Below are 23,241 nucleotides of genomic sequence, written 5' to 3'. Positions count from 1 at the left end.
AGCCATATCCACGTTTTAGACGAAGCCTCTTACAACACCAGCCAACACAAGCCTTGCAGACACATATACCGTCATTCCCATGACGGCACGATGCCCCCTTACGAAACTCCCATAGACGGTGGCGCCAGATTTCCCTCTAGGTGTTATAGTGAGAAACTCTATGTATGTATGTATGTATGTATGTATGTATGTATGTATGTATGTATGTATGTATGTATGTATGTATGTATGTATGTATGTATGTATGTATGTATGTATGTATGTATGTATGTATGTATGTATGTATGTATGTATGTATGTATGAAGGTACGTACGTACGTACGTCTGTCTGTCTCTGTCGGCCATCCAACCTACATCTTACCCCATTCCCGCATATTCCATGGCGTCGGTCATAAACTTCAAGTGCCACGCCCACGTGCCCGCATCGTTGCAGTTTCTGCTTCATATTTTTCCCGCGCGCAGCATCAGAAGGGAATGACCTTTCCCACGAAATTGCAGCAATTACTTGTCCATCAACTTTCTTGAATAATGTAACAAATTTTCTTTCTGAGTGACGTCATGTGGCTATTGTGTACACCCACCCCTTATCTAATACCCCATAGAGGGTTCCTTAAGGAAATAGAGTAATGGGATGATATGATTGAATTTCTTGTTCTCGCCTCTTGTCCTGATGACGTCATCTTGGGATGGAGTTTTCTTTCAAGCATAACGCCGTCATTGACTGCGCCCTTGTCGAGGTTGTTCATTCCTCTTTGTGTGTTGTAAAATGTATCAAACCGCCGCGTCATGTGCGCGCTGTCAATGCGCAGGCGCCAAGTTCTTTTCTATGTTCACTCCTCCTTTTCCCTTTCCCCTTTTGCTTTATATATACGTGCATCAAACACTTGTGCGTTGTTCTCGGCTAACCACTGGGTCGTCAACGTCTTCCTTCTTACATGACGGCAGCTACGCTGCCGCTGCTATGTTACAGTGGCGACGAGCCAGGAAGGCACCCACGCAGTCAAGGTAGAACTCAACGCTAAGCACCCGGAGACAGCCGTACAGCTGACCACGATGGCCTCCTACATGCTTCCGAACTTAGACGACGTCGCAGATGAGTGGAAGCCTTACCTCATTAAAGTGGAAGCGTATTTTGAAGCTAATGCCATTTCGGATTCTACTAAGAGGGCACTTCTAGTGGCTGCACTTAGTACGTCGACGATCCAAATCCTAATGGGAAGGATAGCACCTGCAAAGCCCAGTGCCCTAAGCTATGACGAAGTAGTCAGGGTGTTAAATGACCACTATGACCCGAAGCGCAACGAAATCGCTGAAAGTTTCCAGTTTTTCAACCGCTATCAGCAGGAGAATGAATCTATTCATGATTTTTTTTCATTGCAATTCGGCGCATAGCAGACAATTGCAATTTCGGTGACTCGCTGAGCAGGCTACTTCAAGACAGAATTGTCTGTAGCGTGCGTTTAAGGGCTGTGCAAAAGCAACTTCTGTCAAAGAAGGAACTAACGCTGGAGGAAGCGGAGTCGATAGCAATAGCCGCTGAAACTGCCGAAAAAGACGCCAGGACAATGTCCGCAGACGTACCGCTTGTGCTTAAAGAGGAAGCACATCGCAAGCTACCATCGAGATCAAGCACGGAAAGCGCAGGACGACTGGAGTGCGGAAGGTGTGGCAGTTTTAGACACGACAGCAACAGCTGTCGATGGGCTAAAGCCCTATGTTACTCTTGTGGTCAGAGGGTTCACTTGGCAAAAATGTGTCGCAGCCGCAATGGTAACGGTGTTCCCAGCAATCGTCGAGTCCATCATGCGAAAGCCTTGGCGGGAAGACGCCGTTTCAGAAGAGCACAACAGCGATAGTGCGCACATCTGGACGTTGGCGTCAGCACGAAAGCATGTTCAGCCACCAATTAGACGAACGCTTAGTTGGGGAGGCGTGGATTTATATATAGGAGTAGATACCGGTTCCCCGGTGTGCGTAATATCGCGACAGCTTTTTGATAAACATCGCAAATGCTGGCCAAGCTTGAAACCTTCACACGTGAAGCTATCCTGCTACAACGGAAGATTGCCGGTGGTGGGCGAGCTTCAACTTTGTGTGAAATACCGCGATATTTCTGTTAACTGTGCCCTTGTAGTGTTAGACTGCCCCGGACCAAGCTTGTGCGGCCGAGACCTGCTAATGCTCCTGGAACAAGCGGGCGTTCTGGCTCTACAAGTGACGGGTGAAGGCGAGGCCACGGCGAATCAAGTGGACTGTCACAGGATCCATGCCATCCGCGACACATACCAGGACGCTTTCTCTGAGACCTTGGGGTTGATCAAGGGACCACCAGCCAGCCCCCTGCTGAAGGGCGACGCTGCTCCCAAATTCTGTAAGGCGAGACCTATTCCATATGCTCTACGTGACAAGGTATCGCAAGATCTTGACCGATTAGTGTCGCTGGGTGTAATATCGCCAGTCAAGCATTCGAATTGGGCGACGCCCATTGTACCCGTTCTGAAGAAAGATTGCTCGGTCAGAATTTGCGGTGATATTAAAGCTACTCTACATCCTGCTTGCGCCACGGAGCAGTGCCCACTTCCGGTAATTCAAGATATCTTTGCGTCATTAGGAGGAGGCCAGTCGTTCAGTACGCTCGACTTGCGGGATGCTTATAACCAGGTGCTTTTGGACGATGACTCTTGGAAGCTTTGCGTTAATAACACTCACAAAGGCCTGTTTTGTTACAATAGGCTTCTGGTCGGCATTTCCTCGGCTCCCGCAATTTTTCAAAGAAAGCTTGATACCATACTGTCTGGGTTACCTGGCGTTCAGGCTTACTTGGATGACGTTCTAGTCGCGGAAAGGGTTGAAGACTGCGGAGCTCGATTGAAAATTGTGTTAGAACGGTTCAGAGAACACGACGTGAAGCTCAGATACGATAAGTGTAAATTTAGCCAGCCATCTGTCGCTTATCTTGGGCATCGTAGTGATCATACCGGCCTTCACCCAACTGAGAAGAATGTGGATGCTATGATGAATGCCCCTTGTCCCGAAAACCTAAGTGAGCTGCGTTCGTTCCTTGGCATGATCTCGTTCTATTCAGTTTTTGCCGAATATGTCAGATACATTGTTCCCATTGTACCAGTTGCTAGAAAAAAACGCACGCTGGCAGTGGAAGTTATCACAGGAATCTGCATTCCGGAAAGCAAAGCAGCATCTTAAGGACGCCGAGGTCCTTGTGCATTTTGATCCATCGAGCCAACTGAAGTTGGAATGTGACGCATCCGCTCGTGGTATAGGCGCTGTTCTTTTTCACACAATTGGAAGCACCAACATACCAGTCGGGTTCCGTTCAATAACCCTGACAAAAGCCGAAAGAAATTATTCTCAATTAGAACATGAAGCACTGTTTGGGGATGACTAAGTTCCGGGATGATCTTTTAGGTCGAGAGTTCGTCCTGGTTAGCGACCACCAGCCACTTCTAGGACTGCTGAGGCCCGACCGCCAGACGCCTGCCATGGCTGCAGCTCGCATCCAACGCTGGGCCCTCTACCTGGGAGGCTACCGTTACAAGCTCGAATATGCTCCGGGAAGGCTGCTACTGAAGGCGGATGCACTGAGCAGACTGCCGCTGCAGGGCTCCGATCTCTTCACCTAACCTGACCCTGAAGAGCACGTATTTTGTTTGAAAAGCCTGGATGAAGGGATAGTCACAACACGTGAGCTGAAGCTGACCGCCAAAGACTCAACCTTAGCTCGCGTAAAGCAAAACGTGTTACACGGGTGGCCGAAAGGCGCAGAATGACTCGACCCTTCCTTGGTCCCCTTTGCTGATCGCAAGTTGGAGCTATCTCTGGCACATGACCTCGTCTATTGGGGACACCGTGTCGTCATACCTGTCGCAGCGCGTAAGCGCTTGCTACAATTATTGCATGAAACGCATCAGGGGTCCTCGGCAATGAAAACAGTTGCGCGGTCCTTGTTTTGGTGGCCAGGAATAGACCGCGAAATAGAGCTCACGGCAGCGCAATGCGAGAATTGCATTTCCAATTTGCCTAGGCCACCAGCAGCCCCGCCGTTAAATTGGCCTCAAACGCAGGAGAGATGGTCGCGGGTTCATGTCGACTTTGCGGGACCAATAGAAGGTGAAATGGTTCTTGTGGTAGTAAATTCCCACACTAAGTGGATAGAAGCAGTGCCGCCGAACCAGGCTACTTCGGCAACCACCATTGACTGCCTACTGGATATATTTAGCCATTTCGGGGTACCAAGAATCCTCGTATCCGACAATAGAACACAGTTCACCAGCCGGGAATTTGCAACGTTTGCTGACAGGAACAACATTACACACCTAAGAACCGCCCCCTATCACCCGCAATCAAACGGAGCGGCGGAGAGGGCAGTACGGACAATCAAGGATGGTCTCCGGAAGATGCGACGCGGAAAGCTGGAGCATAACCTGATGCGTTTTTTGCCTAATTACAGAAGGACTCCCCAGAAATCCGGAAAGTCGCCATCGGAAATGCTGCTGGGGTACCAGATTCGATCGCGCCCGGACACCTGCTTCCCTGCGGCGACTGTCTAATTCTAAAAAGGAAAACGACGAGTGGTTGCCTCCAACGGACTGTAGTGTACATGTCCGCAACTACGGGTCAAATGGTAAATGGATATCAGGACGGGTAACAGGCATCGGGAGGACAGATGGTCACAGTGGAGACTCCTCAAGCAATCGTGCGGCGTCACATCGACCAAGTGCTCACCCGTACTGAATGTTCTCCAGATGAACCGACCCAGGCTCGATCAGTAGAGACAGTACTCAGAGCGCACCGTCACTCTGCCAAGAGCCATCCGCGAGCCCCGAAGACGCGGGAGAATCTTCACCCCAAGAAGTGTTTCGGGACCTGGACCACCAGGTACCTGTTCCAACACTCGTGGCATCCGGGGCAGACCAAGTAACCATGCAACCTGTTCGACGCTCCACAAGATCCCGCAAGTACGCGCAGCGTTTTTAAGAGGGAAGAAATGCTGTAAAATGTGGTATCAAACCGCCGCGTGATGTGCGCGCTGTCAATAACGCAGGCGCCAAGTTGTTTTTCTATGTTCACTCCTCCTTTTCCCTTTCCCCTTTTGCTTTATATATACGCGCATTAAACACTTGTGCGTTGTTCTCGGCTAAGCACTGGGTCGTCAATGTCTCCCTTCTTACATGACGGCAGCTACGCTGCCGTTGCTATGTTACATTGTGAAACGCCACTAAGGGCAGCCTCCTGCCGAACATGTTACAGAAGAAATCGACATACCTCCATGGTCGTCGGTTACAAAGAAAGATGGTTCTATCTGATTTTGTGTCAATGATTGTCGTTTGAATAAGATCACACGGAAGGGTGTCTATCCTTTACCGTACATAGAGGACGCACTTGACTGCTTACGAGGAGACGAATTCTTTCTGCCTTAGATCTTCGCTCTGGGTGCTGGCAGGTGCCCATTGCCGAGGCTGATGGCTGTAAGACCGCATTTGTCCCACCGGACGGCTTGTATGAATTTAATGTCGTACCGTTTGACCTTTGCAATGCACCGGCCACATTCTGCGTCGACTGAAGTGGCAAACATGCCTGTTATTTAGGCGACGTGGTAGTGTTTACGCCCGAGTTCGAGAAACATCTTTAACGCTTGAAAGTTTTCACTTGTCTTACGCAAGCTGGCATGCAGTTGAGCTTAAAAAATGTTTTTTTTTTCGGTACAAAACAATTAACTCTATTCCCGCTAAGCTCCACAGCATGGCCGAATTTCCTAAGCCAATGACATTTCAAGTATTACGCAGCTTCACAGGCCTGTGCTATTACTGTCGCCGTTTTGTGCGGAATTTCGTTTCCATCCTTTCCTTTCTGACGCAGCTTCTTGCCGAACCAGAGATCTTCATACCTGGTCATAATAATGCGACGCCGCATTTACCACCTTGTGCCGTCTACTGACCTCGCCATCAATTTCACACTGACGCAAGCGGTGTCGGTCTGGACGCAATGCTTGTGCAGCGAAAGCCTGACTTTAGCAACTAGCCTACGCCTGCCGAATGCTCACCAAAAGTGAACTGCTCTGTGACTGAAAAGTAATGCTTAGCCATTGTGCGTGTTCTTCCTAAATTTCAGCCGCACCTTTATGACAGGCCTTCTGATGTCGTCATTGACCACCATGCGCTTTGCTGGTTGTCGTCCCTCAAAGACCCGTCTAGCCATCTCGCGCGATGGTCCCTACGTCTACAGAAACGCGACATAAGGTTTGCCTACCACTCTGGGCGCATACTCTGACGCCGACGCTTTATTACGTTCGCCGATTCCACCTGACATTGGCTACGTTTCACCTCTAATGACTGCTCTGTTACCTTTGCACATCACATCACTGACTTGGTTTGAGGGCAGAAAATGACCCGTGGACAGCCACTGTTATTTAACTACTGAAAAATCTACCGATGTCGTGTGCGCTCCGCCGTCGAAGAGCACATTTTGCAGTCAGAGGTGGACTTCTCCACCGCCGAAATCACCCTATGATGGCCGAAAGTGGCTTCTAGTGGTCCAGTTCCAATCGGTTGGCCGGAGTGAACGGACGTGTCGTCGGGGCGCTCCGCAACCACCGAGACTACGCGACCTTCACCGACCGCCCTTGACCGCCCTTGCCCGGGCCGCTTTCGCCGGGAGTTGTATGGGAAGCGGCTTTCTCGCCGTTTCCCACCGATCGCCTTTTCTTCCCGGGACTTTGTTGCCGCTCCCCGCGCCTCTACAGCTCTGAAGCAGTTCCAACGCGGCTGCCCCTGCCGGGGCCATAGCTGCCTTGGCGTGTTTTCTACACCATGAACCAAGAGCGCCAAGCGACCAGCTCTTCCGAGGCCCATGTTCTAAACGGGCGTGCAAAGGGCCTTCGACCAATTCACCGCTCTGTTTCGATGGAGCATTTATCTACCGCAACGTCATTTTCCAACGAGTAGAAGACGCAATCGGCGACGGAGAACGCCGACGCGCGTTCATCGACAACAACGAAGACGACCGAGGTGGATACCGCGGGAGTGGCCGCCGATCCCATCGTCGCCGATTTTCCCTCCCAACAACGAGAGGTAGACACTCCGACCGGGGAATAGATGGAAGAAGATGCTGCCCCGAACATTTACGATGACAAAACTGACGACGACACAGGTGGCTGTTGGAAGACAGTCATACATAAGCGACGCAACCGTCAAACGCGCGCTAAGACGCAACCCTCCGAGAACATGTTGGGCATTCCGGACGCCTCCCAGCCTACCGTACGCAAGCGCATTCGGAATCAGAACCTGCCTCAACTTCCTTTGCACGATGAAAAAATAATTCTGCGGCCTCACGGAGGACTTTGTCTCGATAAGTGGACGCGCCCAGAACTCGCAAGTGCTCTATGGAGTGCTGCCGGCTTGACCACCGAGGATCGTCAGGCCATCATATTCCGACTGCGACCTCAGCAGAACTTGGCAATCATCAACACACCCCAGTCACACGTAGCCGACGCATTGTACAAGGTGAGGGAGCTGAACCTTGGTCAGCGGGTCAATCCCATCACGACATATTTTGCGGCCCCAGAACACTCATGCAAGGGAATGGTTCCTGGTCTTTTGCCGCGTACATCGTCATCCAAACTAGTGGATCAGCTTGTGGCTCCTGGAACTCAAATACTTCAAGCACGAAAGATGGGTCAAACCAACGTTGCGTTGGTAACATTTGAAGAACTTAAAGTGCCTCGTTACGTGCGTTTCTATGGTGCAGAACTCCGCTGCTACCCCCATCGACCCCGCCAACTGGTTTGCAATATATGTCACAAGCTCGGCCATTGGGCTGATTACTGTCCTACGCCGCAGGTGGTCATTTTCGCGACGTGCGGGACTGACAACCCCACCCCGTCACATCCGTGCACCCCACACTGTAGATCCTGTGACGGCACCCACCCTACAGCGGATCCAAACTGCCCGCGGCGTGCTAGGCAGACACTGAACAAAGCTTGGGTGCGGAAAGCTCTCGAGAAAGAGCAGCGTGAACTCCAAACCTCCAGCGACCCGACCACTACCACAGATACGGCGGAGACCCGAACGTCGCGCGCGCCAACAAAGGAGACCAGAAAAGTCCGGTCGGAGACCCGTTCGAGCTCCCGTCGCAAGTTCCCGACCCGCTACAAGTCTCGGTCCCGATCCCGCGAAACATCGGTGCGGCTCCCAGAGAAGAGCCCTCCTTCCCCATCTTCCCGACAACCCTACAAGAAGGCCCTGCAGACCAACGCCCCAGCCAAGGTGACCCTGGTCACTTCAGGGGTGCAGTGGACCCCGGAGAAGAAAACAGCAATGGAGGCGCCTCGGGAGGTAGGTCGGGCGAAGGGTACCCCACAGCTCGCTCCGCCCAGTAAATCTCTTCCTACCCCTTCCCCTATAACCAATTCGTTACCAAATCCCGATCCTGTAATAGAAATAGCCCGCCTGCGTCGTGACATGGAGGCGCGCTGTGAGCGCCTACAAAAACAAATGGACGCGCTCGTGGCAGACATGAGCACTAGTATGCAGGCGGCTCTGGACAGGATACAGCGCAAAATGGAGGCCCATCAAATAGGGTTTACGGAGCAAGTAAAATCATGTATAGAGTGCACTTTCGCACGCATGCAAGTTCCTGAGCTTAGCGGTAACAACGAAAGCGCGCTTTCCGACCAAGGCTCTCGGCCGCAACCTTCGAATGTGGGCCCCCGGCGCCCGTATTCCTACGCACGACCGCCTGCTTCCTCTCGCGATGATGATGGCGCCGCGTAACGCGGAGCAACTAGTGGTGTGGCAGTTGAATTGTAGGGGATTCCGCCGAAAACGAGGTTCCCTACAGCAGTATATCGCCACATCCACGAACCTTCCCGATGTCATCCTCTTACAGGAAGTCAATTTCACCCCTTCTTTATCCGGCTACAGCACGCTCTCGGGTGTCTCTCCTCTTGTGGGAGCCCTAGTTTCGAAACATGTTACATGTCGCATGCATACTACTGACACTGACATTCCTCACCAAATATTGGAAATAATTACGCAAGGTAAACGCAGCGAGAGTCTGTTTATACTCAATGCATACAGTTCCCCCCGTTCGCGAACGCACTGTTTTCAGCACCTACTAACAGAATATGGTAGGTTTGCACGGGTTTGTGTGGTGGCCGGCGACTTCAACGCTCCGCATGCTGCATGGGGTTACGTTAAATCGCAGGCTAAAGGGACCCGCTTATGGATTGCCATCTGTAACATGAGATACACACTCCTTACCAACCCAGAGCACCCCACTCGGATGCGCAACAGCGTATCTCGTGACACCTGCCCTGACCTTACCTTCGTGCGCAATACTGGCCCAGTCGTTGCGCACGGGCCTTTAGAGGAGCACCTTGGTAGTGACCACTACATTGTGGCGACCACCTTGTCATTACGGGGTGCGCGCAGGCCCGAGCGAAATGTGCGTATAATGAATTGGGCGAAATTCAGGGAACGTCGCCAGGACCCACCTGAGCGCCAACGGTGTGAACGCTGGCTTGACTCTCTCGCAAAAGATCTAGAGGCCACCACGAGCACACTGCGCACCACAACCGAGACACCAGACAGACCCGCGTTTACTTCATCTTTGGAACGCCCGCAGAGGGTTGACACGACGATGAAAGCGACAACGCCTCAACCGCAAACTTAGGAAACGTATAGATCAAATTACACGGGAATCTCAGGAGTATGCACATATCCTTACGAGGAATAACTGGCGTGGATTTTGCGATCGCCTCTCAGGCATAATGAGCACAGCAAAAACGTGGTCGATTCTTCGCTCACTAACAGATCCCACCATAACAAAGGGATCTGTTACAACAACATCCTAATGCACGAGTACAGGGACGATGTCTCGACACTCCTCAGAGAGCTAGGGAAGCATTTCATACCCACAGGCCCGCCGCAGCAGTACCCTGACTATCCTTATGTAGGCGAGGCGAACGAATTGCTCGATGCAAACATCACATCTGACGAGGTGCGAGTGGTCCTACAAGACCCACGCCTCAACACGGCACCGGGAGCCGACCACATCCGATTCGCCACCCTTCGCAACCTCACTGATGCGGATATGCTGGTCCCATTCCTACGGTGATGCCACCGTAGGAATGGGACCGGATCGATCCGGTACGATTCGCATTGTAGGACGTGGGACACCCCAGGGCTCAGTTCTTTCGGCTACTCTATTCAATATCGCGCTCGCAGGGCTCCCTCGGCTACTCGACCAGATCCCTGATGTCGCCCACGCTATATATGCGGACGACATGACTGTCTGGTCGACACGGGGTTCCGACGGAGCCACCCAGGACCGACTGCAGCAAGCAGTCGATACAGTTTCCGAGTACGCGAGAAAAGGCGGCTTAAGATGTGCTCCGGAAAAGTCGGAGCTCATAATCATTCGCCCCCGGAGCCGTTCCTCTACTCCCCCTATCACTGTGCACGTGGATGGCACACCGATACCACAGGGTAATCGTGCTCGTATCCTCGGCCTACACATCCAAGCGGATGGCAGGTCAAACTACACTGTTTCCCTTCTATCCAGACAGATTGAGCAAATTCTGGCCATGATACGGAGGGTCTCCAACAGGCGCTCGAGCCTTCGAGAAGAGGACCTGCTGCGCTTGGTGGAGGCATGCGTGATCAGCCGCCTTACATACCATCTCCCATTTCAGCGGTTGACCCAAGCGCAACAACTTCGCATAGACGCAATGATTCGCAAAGCGACGAAGCTGGCCCATGGCCTCCCGAACTATACTTCCACACACCGTCTCCTTAACTTAGGGACACATAACACACTAGGCAAGCTGCTAGAGGCACATTGGGTCAGCCATCGCCAGCGCCTCCTACTCACTCCTACTGGTCGCCATCTTCTCACACGGCTAGGATACTCTGTCCCACCCCTTGAGTCAAACCCGTCCAACGATCTTGTCGTCAGCGATACCCCAAGCACTAAGTATTCATCCATTTCCACGTAATATGCACCACGAGCATCACAAAGGGCGGCGCAAAGCTCGTGTACGATACATTGGCCGCATGCTTGCAAACATCCCGGAAACACATACTTTATACACGGACACATCACCCACTCAAGAGGGCTATACCTCGGTAGTTTTGGATGGCACCGAATCCCTGAGAGACTCTGCTGCAATGCACGGAACAAATTCCGCTTACGGAGAAATTCTCGGTGTTGCTCTTGCAATTCGATACGCCATCCGTGTTCCTAAGGAAGTGTACATATTGACGGACTCTCAACAGGCATGGCGGGCGTTCCTATCAGGACATGGCATCCCGAGAGCGGCGCACCAAATTCTCAAACCGATCGCGCAAAATACACCAGCCACAGCTCCCCGCATCCACTTACTCTGGACCCCTGGCCATACCTCGCTACCGGGTAACGAACGCGCACATACGGTTGCCCGAGCAATTTCGCTCCGGGCGACTCGGCGTGGTGAGGCGACTAGTAGAGTGGGGGTATCCCTTGCTCCGTTACAAAGACATACTGCGTCATTACACACGCATTCGTCGCACCCACACCGCACCACCGCCGTCCTTCTCGCGGGAGGAAGCAGTGGCATTACGCCAGTTACAGACCGCAACTTTTCCAAATCTTGCCTCTCTCAATAAATTCCACCCACACTGTTATGCAGATCGTTGCCCTGGCTGTGGCAGCTCGCCCACAATCTTCCACGTCACGATTGAGTGCACTGCAAACCTCTTTCCTCCCTTGCCAACTCTCCTTTACCCCCTACGCAACAAAGAGCTGTGGGACGATGCCGTCCGCGACAGTCCTCCCGAGGTCCTCCGAGCTGTGAAACAACGGGCTCTAAACATCGCCGGAATCATCTTAGGGACCCTGGACTGAGGGTTCCTCCTACACTGCTCTCGCCATTCAAATATTATTAATAAAGATGTTTTACTCTCTCTCTAGAACAATCTTCCCATCATCCTTCAACAAATCTGCTGTTACCTGATCCTCCCCAGTTGCCTTACCCCTTTGCATAGCTGCCAAGGCTTTCTTTACTTCTTCCGGCATTACTTGTGGAATGTCAAATTCCTCTAGGCTATTCCCTCTACCATTATCGTCGTGGTTGCCATTGGTACTGTATTAATCTCTATAGAACTCCTCAGCCACTTGAACTATCTTGCCCATATTAGTAATGATATTGCCGGCTTTGCCTCTTAGCGCATGCATATTATTCTTGCCTATTCCTAGTTTCATATTTACTGTTTTAGGCTTGCCCCGCTCTTGAGAGGATTCTCAATTCTATCCATATCATACTTCCTTACGTCAGCTATCTTACGATTGTTGATTGACTTAGAAAGTTCTGCCAGTTCTATTCTAGCTGTACTTATACGTACTTATACTCGCGCGCAACTTCCTGTGGCTATGAAGGGAAGCTAGCGAGGCAAAGCACGCACAAGCGAGAGCGCTTCTGAAAAGTGTTCCGCGTTTTAATCCATGGTGGTTTAGGCCGGAGAAAAGAAAACATAAACGCCCCCATAAACACTGTCAAACGCTGCCGCACTACTTGTCGCGGTAACACATGTGCAGCAGCCACGCGCATGTAGATTTCCCTTCATAGGCACCAGAAAGTTGCCCGCGACTTCACTCTCTCTCTCTCTCTCTTTACTCTGCTCCCAGCGCAGATCGCTCTTAAGGCTAAACTCCATGAGCGCGATTTTGTGCGCGACAGCGACGAGCGACGGCTTCGAGCGACGGATCGGGCCGTCGCGTGAACAGATCGCTTGGTCTTGTCATGCGATCGCTCGGTTCTGCAAATCTAGAATTCGTCGCTCGTCGCCCGGAAGTGCTATGAGTGACTAGCCAATAGCGCAAAGCCGGAACTGGATGTACATAACTCCAGCACTTCCGATTGTCGCACGGAACGAGCAAACGATTGAATTTTTATACGTGCAAGAATAAGAACCTACTGCAAGACTTTCAGAAATATTTTATGCTGCTTTTTACAGTAAAATACACCAACTTAAGTTAATAAAGCACACGTCACGCTAGTTTCGGCACCTATATTGCTGCCCTCATACCGGCAACACTGCGGAGACGTCGCTTGAAGTCATCGCTCGCATGGGGCGCGTTTCCTCTTCGTATTGGTCGCTTCGCGCGGGTGAGGTTAAGCAGCGATAATCGGCTGCCCTCGCACACTTTCACTCACACATGCAGCGTAGGGCGCGCGGCGACGTTGTCATCACATTTGGACTTCATACGGAACCGCAAGGAGACGCCGACGCCGACGTTAGAACTGCGCTTGGAGTGTTCACACAATTGCTATCGCAACAAAAAATAAAGCTATATTCACAAGCGCAACCGGTGCAAGGAGCCGTCGTTGCAGAGCGCGTCGCGGGAAGCACTGCGGGTTCCATACAGCCCATGCTGAAGTGGCGTCACCTGGCGACGTGTACAAAAGAAGCTTCAGCCACCGCCTCAGCCTCGAACACACTACGCGCTTCTAGTACACTGCAGCCGTAAGTCACCACGATGGCTCCTTTTTCAGCCATGGGGCGATTGTAAGGGAAAAGATATGCGGATCCCACGCCCTGTGGGAATTGATTGATGTAAGCGAAGCATTCCATGCTGTTTCCTTTCATTGACAAGAATTACTGTACTGTTTGTCGCTTCCCGTCTCGGTGCTCACCACGCCCCTTGTCTTCCATAGCCGCCACGCGTTGTTGCTGCGCTTGTCGCTTCTGGCAGTAGTGCTCACGACGCCCGTCGTCATTCATTGCCGCCACGCGTCGTTGGCTTGCCTCACGTCTCCGAGCCCGCATACATTCGCGGTCTGCACCACGTTCCGCTGTGTAGCGAGGGCGCTCCTGTTCCGCGTGAAGCTTCTTTCGGGCCTGAGTGTCTTCCACGCTGAGTGCTCGCTTTGGAGCCATTCGATTGGCACATGTTTACATACTCCTTCTGCATACGCGGCCAACATGCTGTTGAGACGCCAGCTCAAAGCGCTCTTTTCAGGTTATGAACGATTGTAATGTTTGCACTATTACAGTCCAACACGCGACCTCTACAGCCTAGCGCCTGTTTTTTTGTCGCATAAGAAAGCAAGCACAACACGTGCGATACATACAAGCTGGGGATGCTGCCACGGTGGCGCTGGCCGGCATGGATGGATGGATGTTATGAGCGTCCCCTTTGAAACGGGGCGGTGGGCTGCGCCACCAAGCTCTTGCTACTATACTTGCCAATATCCTACCTAGGTTAAACAATTAAAAAAAAAGAAAAAGAGCACTATGCACTACAACGCCCAAATTTTCTCATCCCCTATTGCGAACTGTGCTTTTGTACGTCTCCGTCTTTTGTCCTTTCCCTACTTTTCTTCCACCAATCCTCCAATCGCCTCTTACTAATGTCTATTGCCGACATGTTTGCTTTACCACTGCTCCCGCTGAACCCAAGGGCTTCAAGGAGACCAGTGGCGCCTAAGTCGACCTCTCGGTAGACGTCTTCACATTCTAATAAAACATGCTCCGTCGTTTCCCTAGCTTTACCGCAGCAAGCGCGTGCTTCTTCTTCCTTCTTATATCTCGCTTTATAGGTGCGTGCTCTAAGGCATCCCGATCTCGCTTCGAAAAGTAATGAGCTTCCCTTTGAGTTATCATAAATGGTTTCCTTCCTGATTTCGTTTTTTCCTCCTAAGTAGAGTTACTCATGGCAGGTTTCTTTTCCATTGCCGCCACCCATGAGATTAATTCAGCCTCTCTGACTTTCCGCTTGATGTTCTTTGTTGCTGTGTTGCCCACCCTACAGGGCGCACACTTGCCGGTAAGCTTCCTTGTTCTTTTCCTCCACTGTGAATCAATGTTTTTCCTGTACAGATACCTGAACACTCTCCCAGCCCATTTAATTTCTTCCATATTCCTCAGACGTTCTTCACACTCAATTTTACTGCGAGCTTCCCTCACTTCAAAGCTAGTCCAGCCCATATCACCCTGCACAGCTTCATTTGTAGTCTTCCCGTGAGCGCCCAATGCGAGGCGACCCACTGACCTTTGGTTCCCGTCAAGTCCTGATGGTACCCCTGATTTAAAGCAAACAAGCGCATTTCCAAAAGTAAGTCCTGGAACCGTTACGCCTTTCCACATACCTCGGAGGATATCGTACCTATTGTATCCCCATAGCGCTCTGTGCTTCATTATGGCTGCATTTCTCTGCCCCTTTACTGTTACGGTTTTTTCCTGCGTGTCCATATATCCATATACCAGGATGCGCGGAGGCGAGCGCCATCTGCTAGTGTTGCAAAAAACCCAGCAGCGCGCGCGAGCAATACAATAGGAGGCGATCGCCATCTGATGGTGTTGCAAGAAATCCAGGGGCACACTTTGCAAGGCCATCCCAGAAGCGCCAGGAACGTAGGGAGAAGAGGCAAAGCTTCGCTTTGAATACGTACGTGAAGCAATAACACTCTACCTTATCTAAAGAACAAATGAGCTACTGTATAGAAGCTTGCTTCTGTATTAAAGGAACAGGGTGAAAGAGCAGCATACACAGTACAACAAGAATAAAGTTGCGAAGATAACGGAAAGATAGGCAAACACTTTACCTTGCCGACCATGTGATTTCTGTAGCCCAAATTTTTCAGGTGCTCTGAAAGTAGGGTCAACTGTAACGGAAGCCCCTCTTCAGGGGGCATGTACACGTAGCTCTGCAAGCCTGCAAGAAAAAAAAAAAAACGTCAGACGAACCACACGCCTTACGCTCGTGTTTCATTGTCATCATTATCTGCATGAACCTTTTTTTTTGTCTGCTGCATAACGAAGGCATCTGTAGCGATCTCCAATTGCCCTTGTCTTGCGCTAGCTGATTCGAACTCGCGCCAGCAAACTTCCTAATTTCACCGCGCCGTCTAATTTTATGCCGTCCTCGAATGCGCTGCCCTTCGGCCACTTTGACACTCACTCTGTAACTCCAATGGTTGTCCAGGGGGTACCTGCCCTACGGCCAATTATTTTGAGAGCCATAGCTCTACTACTCCAGGTAAAAGCCCACAAGAAGGCCGGGCTCTGTTAATTTTACCTTCGAGTTAGCCAAGGTCAAACTGGGATTTAACCTGTCACAGCTGATGCGTGAGCGCCCATGTCTTAAAAACGATCTGCAATGTGTACAAAGAGCATCAAGTGCTGGTAGCTTAGTATGCACTGTGCTTTCGACGCTTAGTTCGCGTTGAAGCGAGACGCAGCATGAACGTCCATTCGTTCGCTGCATGGGGCCGCAACGAGCTGCGTCTGTGCCCGTTCCCAAACCAAGCAAAACCGTGCTATGGCTCGACAAACAAGGTTTACCGTGTTCAACCGCGGCAATTTTTTTTAGCAACTTAACGTCACATGTTCGTGTCGCGTATGTTTCCAGCCTTTTTCACGGGCCGATCCCGGAGATAGCGCAGCCAAGAACTGTGGGCCGATATATGCTACTGGGACCACTGGTCACCGCAATGTTCCGAATACATACATATGTATTGACACATGTACTCATTTATCTTTTACAGGTGACCGCTTTTCACCGTCTAACAAGTATTATCGCTCAGAGCGGTACGAGCCCGTGTGTATCTGATATTTCTCTAATGTTACCTATGGTTTTATCTGTTGTCTGTTGTCGCTGAAGCTTGTGTAATCCGATTGCATGTGCTACACGAATTATGTTGAATTTCTGGAAGACACGCGGACACCAGCGATCACTTTGGAACCTTCGATGACTCATGTATAAAAGCCGATGCCCTTGACCGGCACGTGAAGCTTTCAACGATCGCCGACAGTGTTCACCGCTGTCGTTCCTTGAGTGTGTAGCCTGTGTTTGAGGGCACAGGTTCGCCCAATAAAAAGATAGTTTCGTAACTCACAGTTTTGCTGCTTTCTTCACTGTCACTACTACGGGAAATCTCGTGGAGGTGCTTTACCTTCATATACCGGCCGTGATACCGACCATGCTTTACCTCCATATACCGGTAATATACTAGCCGTGATCAAAGCCGGCACCGTGAAGAAAACACCAATGTCGTCCTGGATCATCGCGCAAGCCGCAGGTTAAAACACCTGCGTAGCAGGGACTTCTACCTGAGATAACGAAGAAGGTTATGGCCGCGTCTACAACCCCAACGGCGACCCCATCGTGCTGCAAAAGCCCAGGGAAATACTGACCTTCAGTGGATCATTTGCAGAAGATCAAGAAACCTGGCTGGAGGCTTATGAATGAATCCCAAGTTTCAACAACTCGTACTCCGACGACGAGCTGCAGCATGTATACTTCGCCTTAGAAGACGCCGCCAGAACGTGGGTTGAGAACCGGGAATCGATCTTGACAACATGGGACTTGTTCCGTAGCGAGTTCCTTCGTACCTTTAAGAGCGTCGTGCGCAAGGAGCGAGCCGAAGCACTATTGGATGCCCGCATACAGCTGCCAAATGAAAACATCGCGATCATTGCAGAGGAAATGACTCGCCTCTCCCGACACGCCGACCCTGACATGTATGAAGAAAAGAAAATTCGGTTCTTGATGCGGGGTGTGAAAGAACAGCTCTTCGCCGCATTTATACGCAACTCGCCCAGCGCTCATTTTGTTTCGCAGGCCACAACGATCGAGAAGATAGAGAAAAAGATGCATAGAAAGGCAGGGAGGTTAACCAGAGGCAGTTCCGGTTGGCTACCCTGCACGGCGTGAAGGGTGAAGGGGGATAAAAAGAGAAAGAGAGTTGAAGGGGGACATAAAAAAAACAGAGACGAGCGCGACCAAACCACGTACACTACAGAACGGCAGAGAGCGGCGTTCTTACAGTCTATCGTGAAGCCCCGCAGACCGCAGGAACCTTAACAACGTGAGTAAGGCCATTAGCGTGGATGTTCTGTGGGAGTACTGAGCTAAAGCTTTGAATTCCTATAGTGGACGATTGTCGAACTGGTCCAGTACTCCGCACAGCACCTGTCTCTGGGCACGATATCGCGGGCAGACACAGATAATATGTGCGAGAGTCTCATCGATGTTGCATGTTGCGCACGTGGGGCTGTTGGTCATTCAAATAAAGAAAGCATACGAGTTCGTAAATAAAACGCCTAGCCACAGAAGGTACAGCATGGTCTGTTCACGTCGTGGTAACCCAGGCGGTAGGTGTATCCGTATGTCTGGAGACAACGAACGCAAACGACCCATAGTGAAAGCGTTCGAGTCCCACAGAGGCAAAGTACATTCACGGGACATCAGTCGCAGCCCAGCCGCAGCGTCTGTTCGCGAAAGCGGAATCAAGATACGTTAACCACATTTATGTGCAGATCGGGTGGCTTCGTCGGCTTGGTCATTCCCGCTGATCCTGCAATGTCCTGGAAGCCATTGAAAGATGATGTTCTGTCCCTTGTCACGGCTACGATGATCCATGTGACGATCGAGAAGACGCTTGAAATGCGTGCCAGGCAATGACACAGGCCTGCGCTGACAACAAATCCCGCCGAAGCTGCGAGAGGATCAGAGCGGACGTACGGGAAGAGCCGCAGAAGCTGTGCCCAAGGTCGCAGCCCCAGGTGACCTCAATCGCTGACATAGTTAAAGGAGAGCTTCAGCGGTTACTAGAAGAAGCAGAACTTCGGGCATCGCCGTAGCCCTAGCCGGAAGCGATGACCTACGCTGCCGTCGCCCGCCGTCAAGGGCCCCTTCAGCGACCGCGCCAGGAGCCCGTGACGCCGCATTCCCGTCGTCAATCGCCGCCATCGCTAGCACGCCTGCCCGTCGCACAGCGCAGCTACTGGAGGAAGACGGACATTCTGCGCCCCGCACCCCCACCACTCGCTCTGCCATCACCGCTGGTGCCCTTACCGCAACTTAGGACTGCGAGGCTTTGCCGTGAACGAGTCGCGCCCACAGCAAGGGGCACTGCCACGCGATATCGCCGACTACCTCGCTGTCACTCAATGCAGCCCTCGACGACCATCCCGTTCGCATCACTTGGACGCTACCTGTCGCCGCAGCGCTGACCATACGTTGGCCCGGCCCAGGGCCGTTCTGTCGGCCCATATCCGGAAAATTAAAAGCAGAAACCAATGGAGGTGCGGTTGCTGTACGTCGAACTGATGGAGATCCTCCGCTATCTACGAATACGCCGACAGGACTGTCTCAACGACATATCCACGAGACGCCGCCGTGCCGACGAAGCCTGGAATCAAAGAATGCGCCGAGAAAAGAAGAGCTGACGACGCAACGTTCCAGCCACACGTCAACACGACGCAGCCGTCATCCGACGCCAGGACCGAACAGCAACACACGACCAAAAGCCATCGACCTCGACATGCTTCTCAACGGCGAGGCAGTCACTCACCGCGCTTGTAGACATTGGCGACTACTCCGTCGCCAGTTAATTGTTCGTCGCCAAATTGAAGAAACTCATGACTGCATGGGACGGCCCTCTAATTCGGACAGCTCGAGCACACCTCATAACGCGACTGGAATCTCCACTTTAAGAAATACAGTTCATGAGTGCACCTACCTTGCGACTTTCGCTGTCCTCCAACAGTGCTCGCGAGACGTAATTCTCGGCACGAACTTCCTGAACCCACACGGCGCAATCATCGACCTGAGGTCGAAGTCGATAACGCTCTCCATCTTCTATAAAATATAAATGTCGGAATGACCTCTCCCTCCTAGCTGACAACACTGAATCTGCTTGGCTTGAAATTGATGACGAACATACACAAACTGATGCTGAAAAAAACCATCTTAGCTTGCATATATCGCTCGCCATCATCGTCAGTCTCAGAGTTCTGCTCTGCACTATACGAAAGACTAGACAAGATATCCTGCGAAAGAAAAAACGCTGTTATTATGGGAGACATCAACATTAACCTTCTGGATGAATCCAATCAGAACGCGGTTGAATACTCGAATTGCTTTGCAGGCTTTCGTTATGAACAGCTGCTCACAGTGCCGACAAGATGTATCACAGGTGGCTCAAGCACGCTTATTGATCATATTTTATCGAACTACATATCATGTGATTTGTGTGGCGTAATAACACTCGACATTACAGACCACTATCCCATCTTTTGTCGCTTGTCTCATGCCTGACCACGTGCTGAGCGTTCTTTCCAAAAGTCCTTGTTTAACAAAGTTCAATTCATAGATTCCATCTCTTCTTTTGACTGGTCGACGATAAAATCTGAATCAAACGCTGAGCTAGCTTTTGTACGCTTTTCATCTGTAATACAGCAATGTGTACATGATGCAACCACTTTTGTTCGATGTAACAAGAAGTATCCAGCACCCCACAACCCGTGGCTCACAGATGCTTTGCTAGTGTGCATGCGCAAGAAAGAGAATATGTACAAGAAAATTAAACGTCGCCCATTTAACTTCAAATTGCAGAAGCAATATGCTTGCTATAAAAATGTCCTAAACAAATTGTTGAAAGATGACAAAAAGAAGTATTATGAAATTAAAATTAATGAAGCTGAAGGTATCGCTAAACAGTGGAAGCTCATAAACTCTTTTTTGAACAGAAATTTAAAATACTCACCAATAAGTGAGATTTCAAGCTCTAGTGGTACGTATCGAAATCCACCAGACATCGCAAATGAATTTAATAATTTCTTTTCCGATAATAGTAAGCCCCTTCCTACCAGTCCTATAACAACACCCCAGAGACAACCACAATCTTTTTTTTTATATCCTACCATTCCGGATGAAATATACAATGTCATAACAACTAACGCTAACAAGTGCAGGTCTGGATGAAATACAACCAGTGCACCTAAAATATGTTGTTGTTATTGTTGCTGACCCATTTTCTTATGTAATTAACCTTTTATTTAAATGCGGTGTACTTCCATCTAAACTTAAGAAAGCCAAAATAGTCCCTGTATTTATAAAAAGGTGATAGAGGGTTGATTTCTAACTATCGCCCTATTGCTATATTACCCGTGTTCAGCAAAATTATAGAGAAATGTTTTGAAAAGCGTCTAACTAAGTATCTAACAAAATTTGACATTCTTTGCACCACGTAGTTTGGTTTTCGTGCAGGTTACTCTACTAATCTTGCGCTTCTTTCATTCACTGATCGAATTAAACACCACATAGACGAAGGTAAATATGCAGGAGCTGTGTTTATTGACCTCACCAAAGCGTTTGATTCAATTCTTCATAATATTTTAATTACTAAATTAAACGCAATCGGTGTTGTGGGACCGGCGCTGGCTTTCGTTCGCGATTATTTAACTAATAGACAACAGGCTGTTAGCATTTCTAATCACCTTTCTAACTTCAAATTAATTGATAGGGGAGTTCCTCAGGGGTCTATACTAGGCCCATTACTCTTCACTATCTACATTAATGACTTAACTGCCCATCTTTCACATTGTGAACTTTATCTCTATGCGGACGACACTACGATTCTAACTGCTGACACCGATATTAATAGCCTAACTTCTAAGCTCAATACCGATTTGGAAAACATTATTCGCTGGTGCCGTCACAATTCTTTAGAAATTAACCCTAGTAAAACAGTCTTCCATGCTATTTCACCCCACCCAAAAGAAAGTAATAAATATTCCGACCATAGCTATCGATAGTTATCCCATCAAACCTTCTAGTCATTGTCGTTTTTTGGGGGTTGTCCTCGATTCCAACTTAAAGTACACTACCCATATTTCACACCTAAAGCAAAAAATTGGGTATGGTATCCGGATTCTGATAAAAGCACGTCCATACTTTAGACTATCAACCTTGCTTTCTCTTTATCATGCATTCATTCACAGTCACTTCACCTATTGCATTGCGACTTGGGGCAACACATACAGTTCTCACCTTGTTCCTTTACAATACGTCCAGAACCAGGCCATCCGCATTATTACTTTCCAGTCACCCCGATGTAGTGCATCTGCTCTTTTGCAAGAGCATCGCATTCTCACAATTCATAAACTATTTCAATTAAACATGGCAATCCTTGTCTATAATTCCCTTCACTCAAACATTCCCCAAATAATCTTTAACACTGAACAACTTGCTAATCATAATAATACTCGATTTGCATTAGCTAACAACTTCTTATTACCTAAAATCAGAACTAATTTTGGCAAATTCACTTCTTCGTTCACAGCGATGTCTTACTGGAACTGTATTCCAACGGACATAAAGCTGTCTCCTAGTATAGGCAGCTTTAAAAAGCATTTATTTACATATTTACTTAACTTGTCAATGCTGTAATGTAATTTAACATGTTCCGATTGCTTCATTATGGGTAAACCACTATATCTCTTTAACATTTCACATTTCACCACATTTCACCATTTCACCAACATTTCACCATATCTGTCCACTTGTTTCCTTGTGTCAGTTATTGCTGGAACACTGCCTCTAGGCTACATTTCACTTCCCATGTTTTGTTTTGTTTTCAATTCAGTACATGATGTAATTCTGTACAGCGTTATGCCATGTTTTTAGTTTGCTTGTTTTCTTGCATTAATACATGTTAACAATTCTACCTCCTTGCTGTATTTGCATTAACCTGAATTATTTTGTTACGTTTATTTGTTCAAAACTCAATTCTGTGTACTATCAAATAATGTTTCGGTTCCTTTGCTGCGTTTGCTGTAACCTAACTTGTTTTGATCTTTCTAATTAGAACAGGAGGTCCCCCTACAGCCTTGAGCTTTGGGACCTCCTTCTGTATATCTTGTTACTGTGATTTTATTTTGTGAGTGAATAAATAAATTCTTCTTCAAAAAAAGACCAAGCGATACCGCCGGAGAGACCTCCCAGTCAGGTTGCCTTGAGTGTACTTGAGTGTACACCGTTGACGGCCGGCTAATAACGTGGGAGGAGCGTCGCTCTAACCACTGTCGAAGTGCGAAAAGGAATGGCATCGCTAGAACATCGCAGCGTTGAACTTACGTAAACATAGGGATCATAAGCATCATCATCACCATCATGTTGCGGCAGGATCCGAGAAGACAAAGGCACTGCCAGTTGCTGCTATTTCCTCGAAGTACACGATCCCCTTCTTGACGTGCTTGAACTCCTGGCTGAAGTTTCTCAGCATCACTTTCTATTTCCCTCCGGGATATCCATACATCAATCCATCGCTCGCGCGCGCGCGCGCACACACACACACACACACACACGCTTATGCGGATGGATGGGTGGATGGATGTTATGAGCGTCCCCTTTGGAACGGGGCGGTGGGATTGCGCTACCAAGCTCTTGCTATTATAC

At 49.7% G+C, this 23,241-nt stretch overlaps 1 protein-coding gene across 1 annotated transcript in view; it reads right to left on the bottom strand.

The window, feature by feature from the left end:
- Positions 1-23,241, bottom strand: part of LOC142559393 (arylsulfatase B-like) — a 250,385-nt gene that overhangs the window by 158,619 nt on the left and 68,525 nt on the right. The window contains exon 4 of the mRNA XM_075670995.1: positions 15,602-15,711. Within this exon, the coding sequence (XP_075527110.1) occupies positions 15,602-15,711 (110 nt within the window). The remainder of the gene's footprint in view (positions 1-15,601; positions 15,712-23,241) is intronic.

This window comes from Dermacentor variabilis, chromosome 10 (genome assembly GCF_050947875.1).
Source record: "Dermacentor variabilis isolate Ectoservices chromosome 10, ASM5094787v1, whole genome shotgun sequence".
Lineage (NCBI taxonomy): Eukaryota > Metazoa > Arthropoda > Arachnida > Ixodida > Ixodidae > Dermacentor > Dermacentor variabilis.
This window is presented reverse-complemented; position numbering and strand designations above follow the sequence as displayed.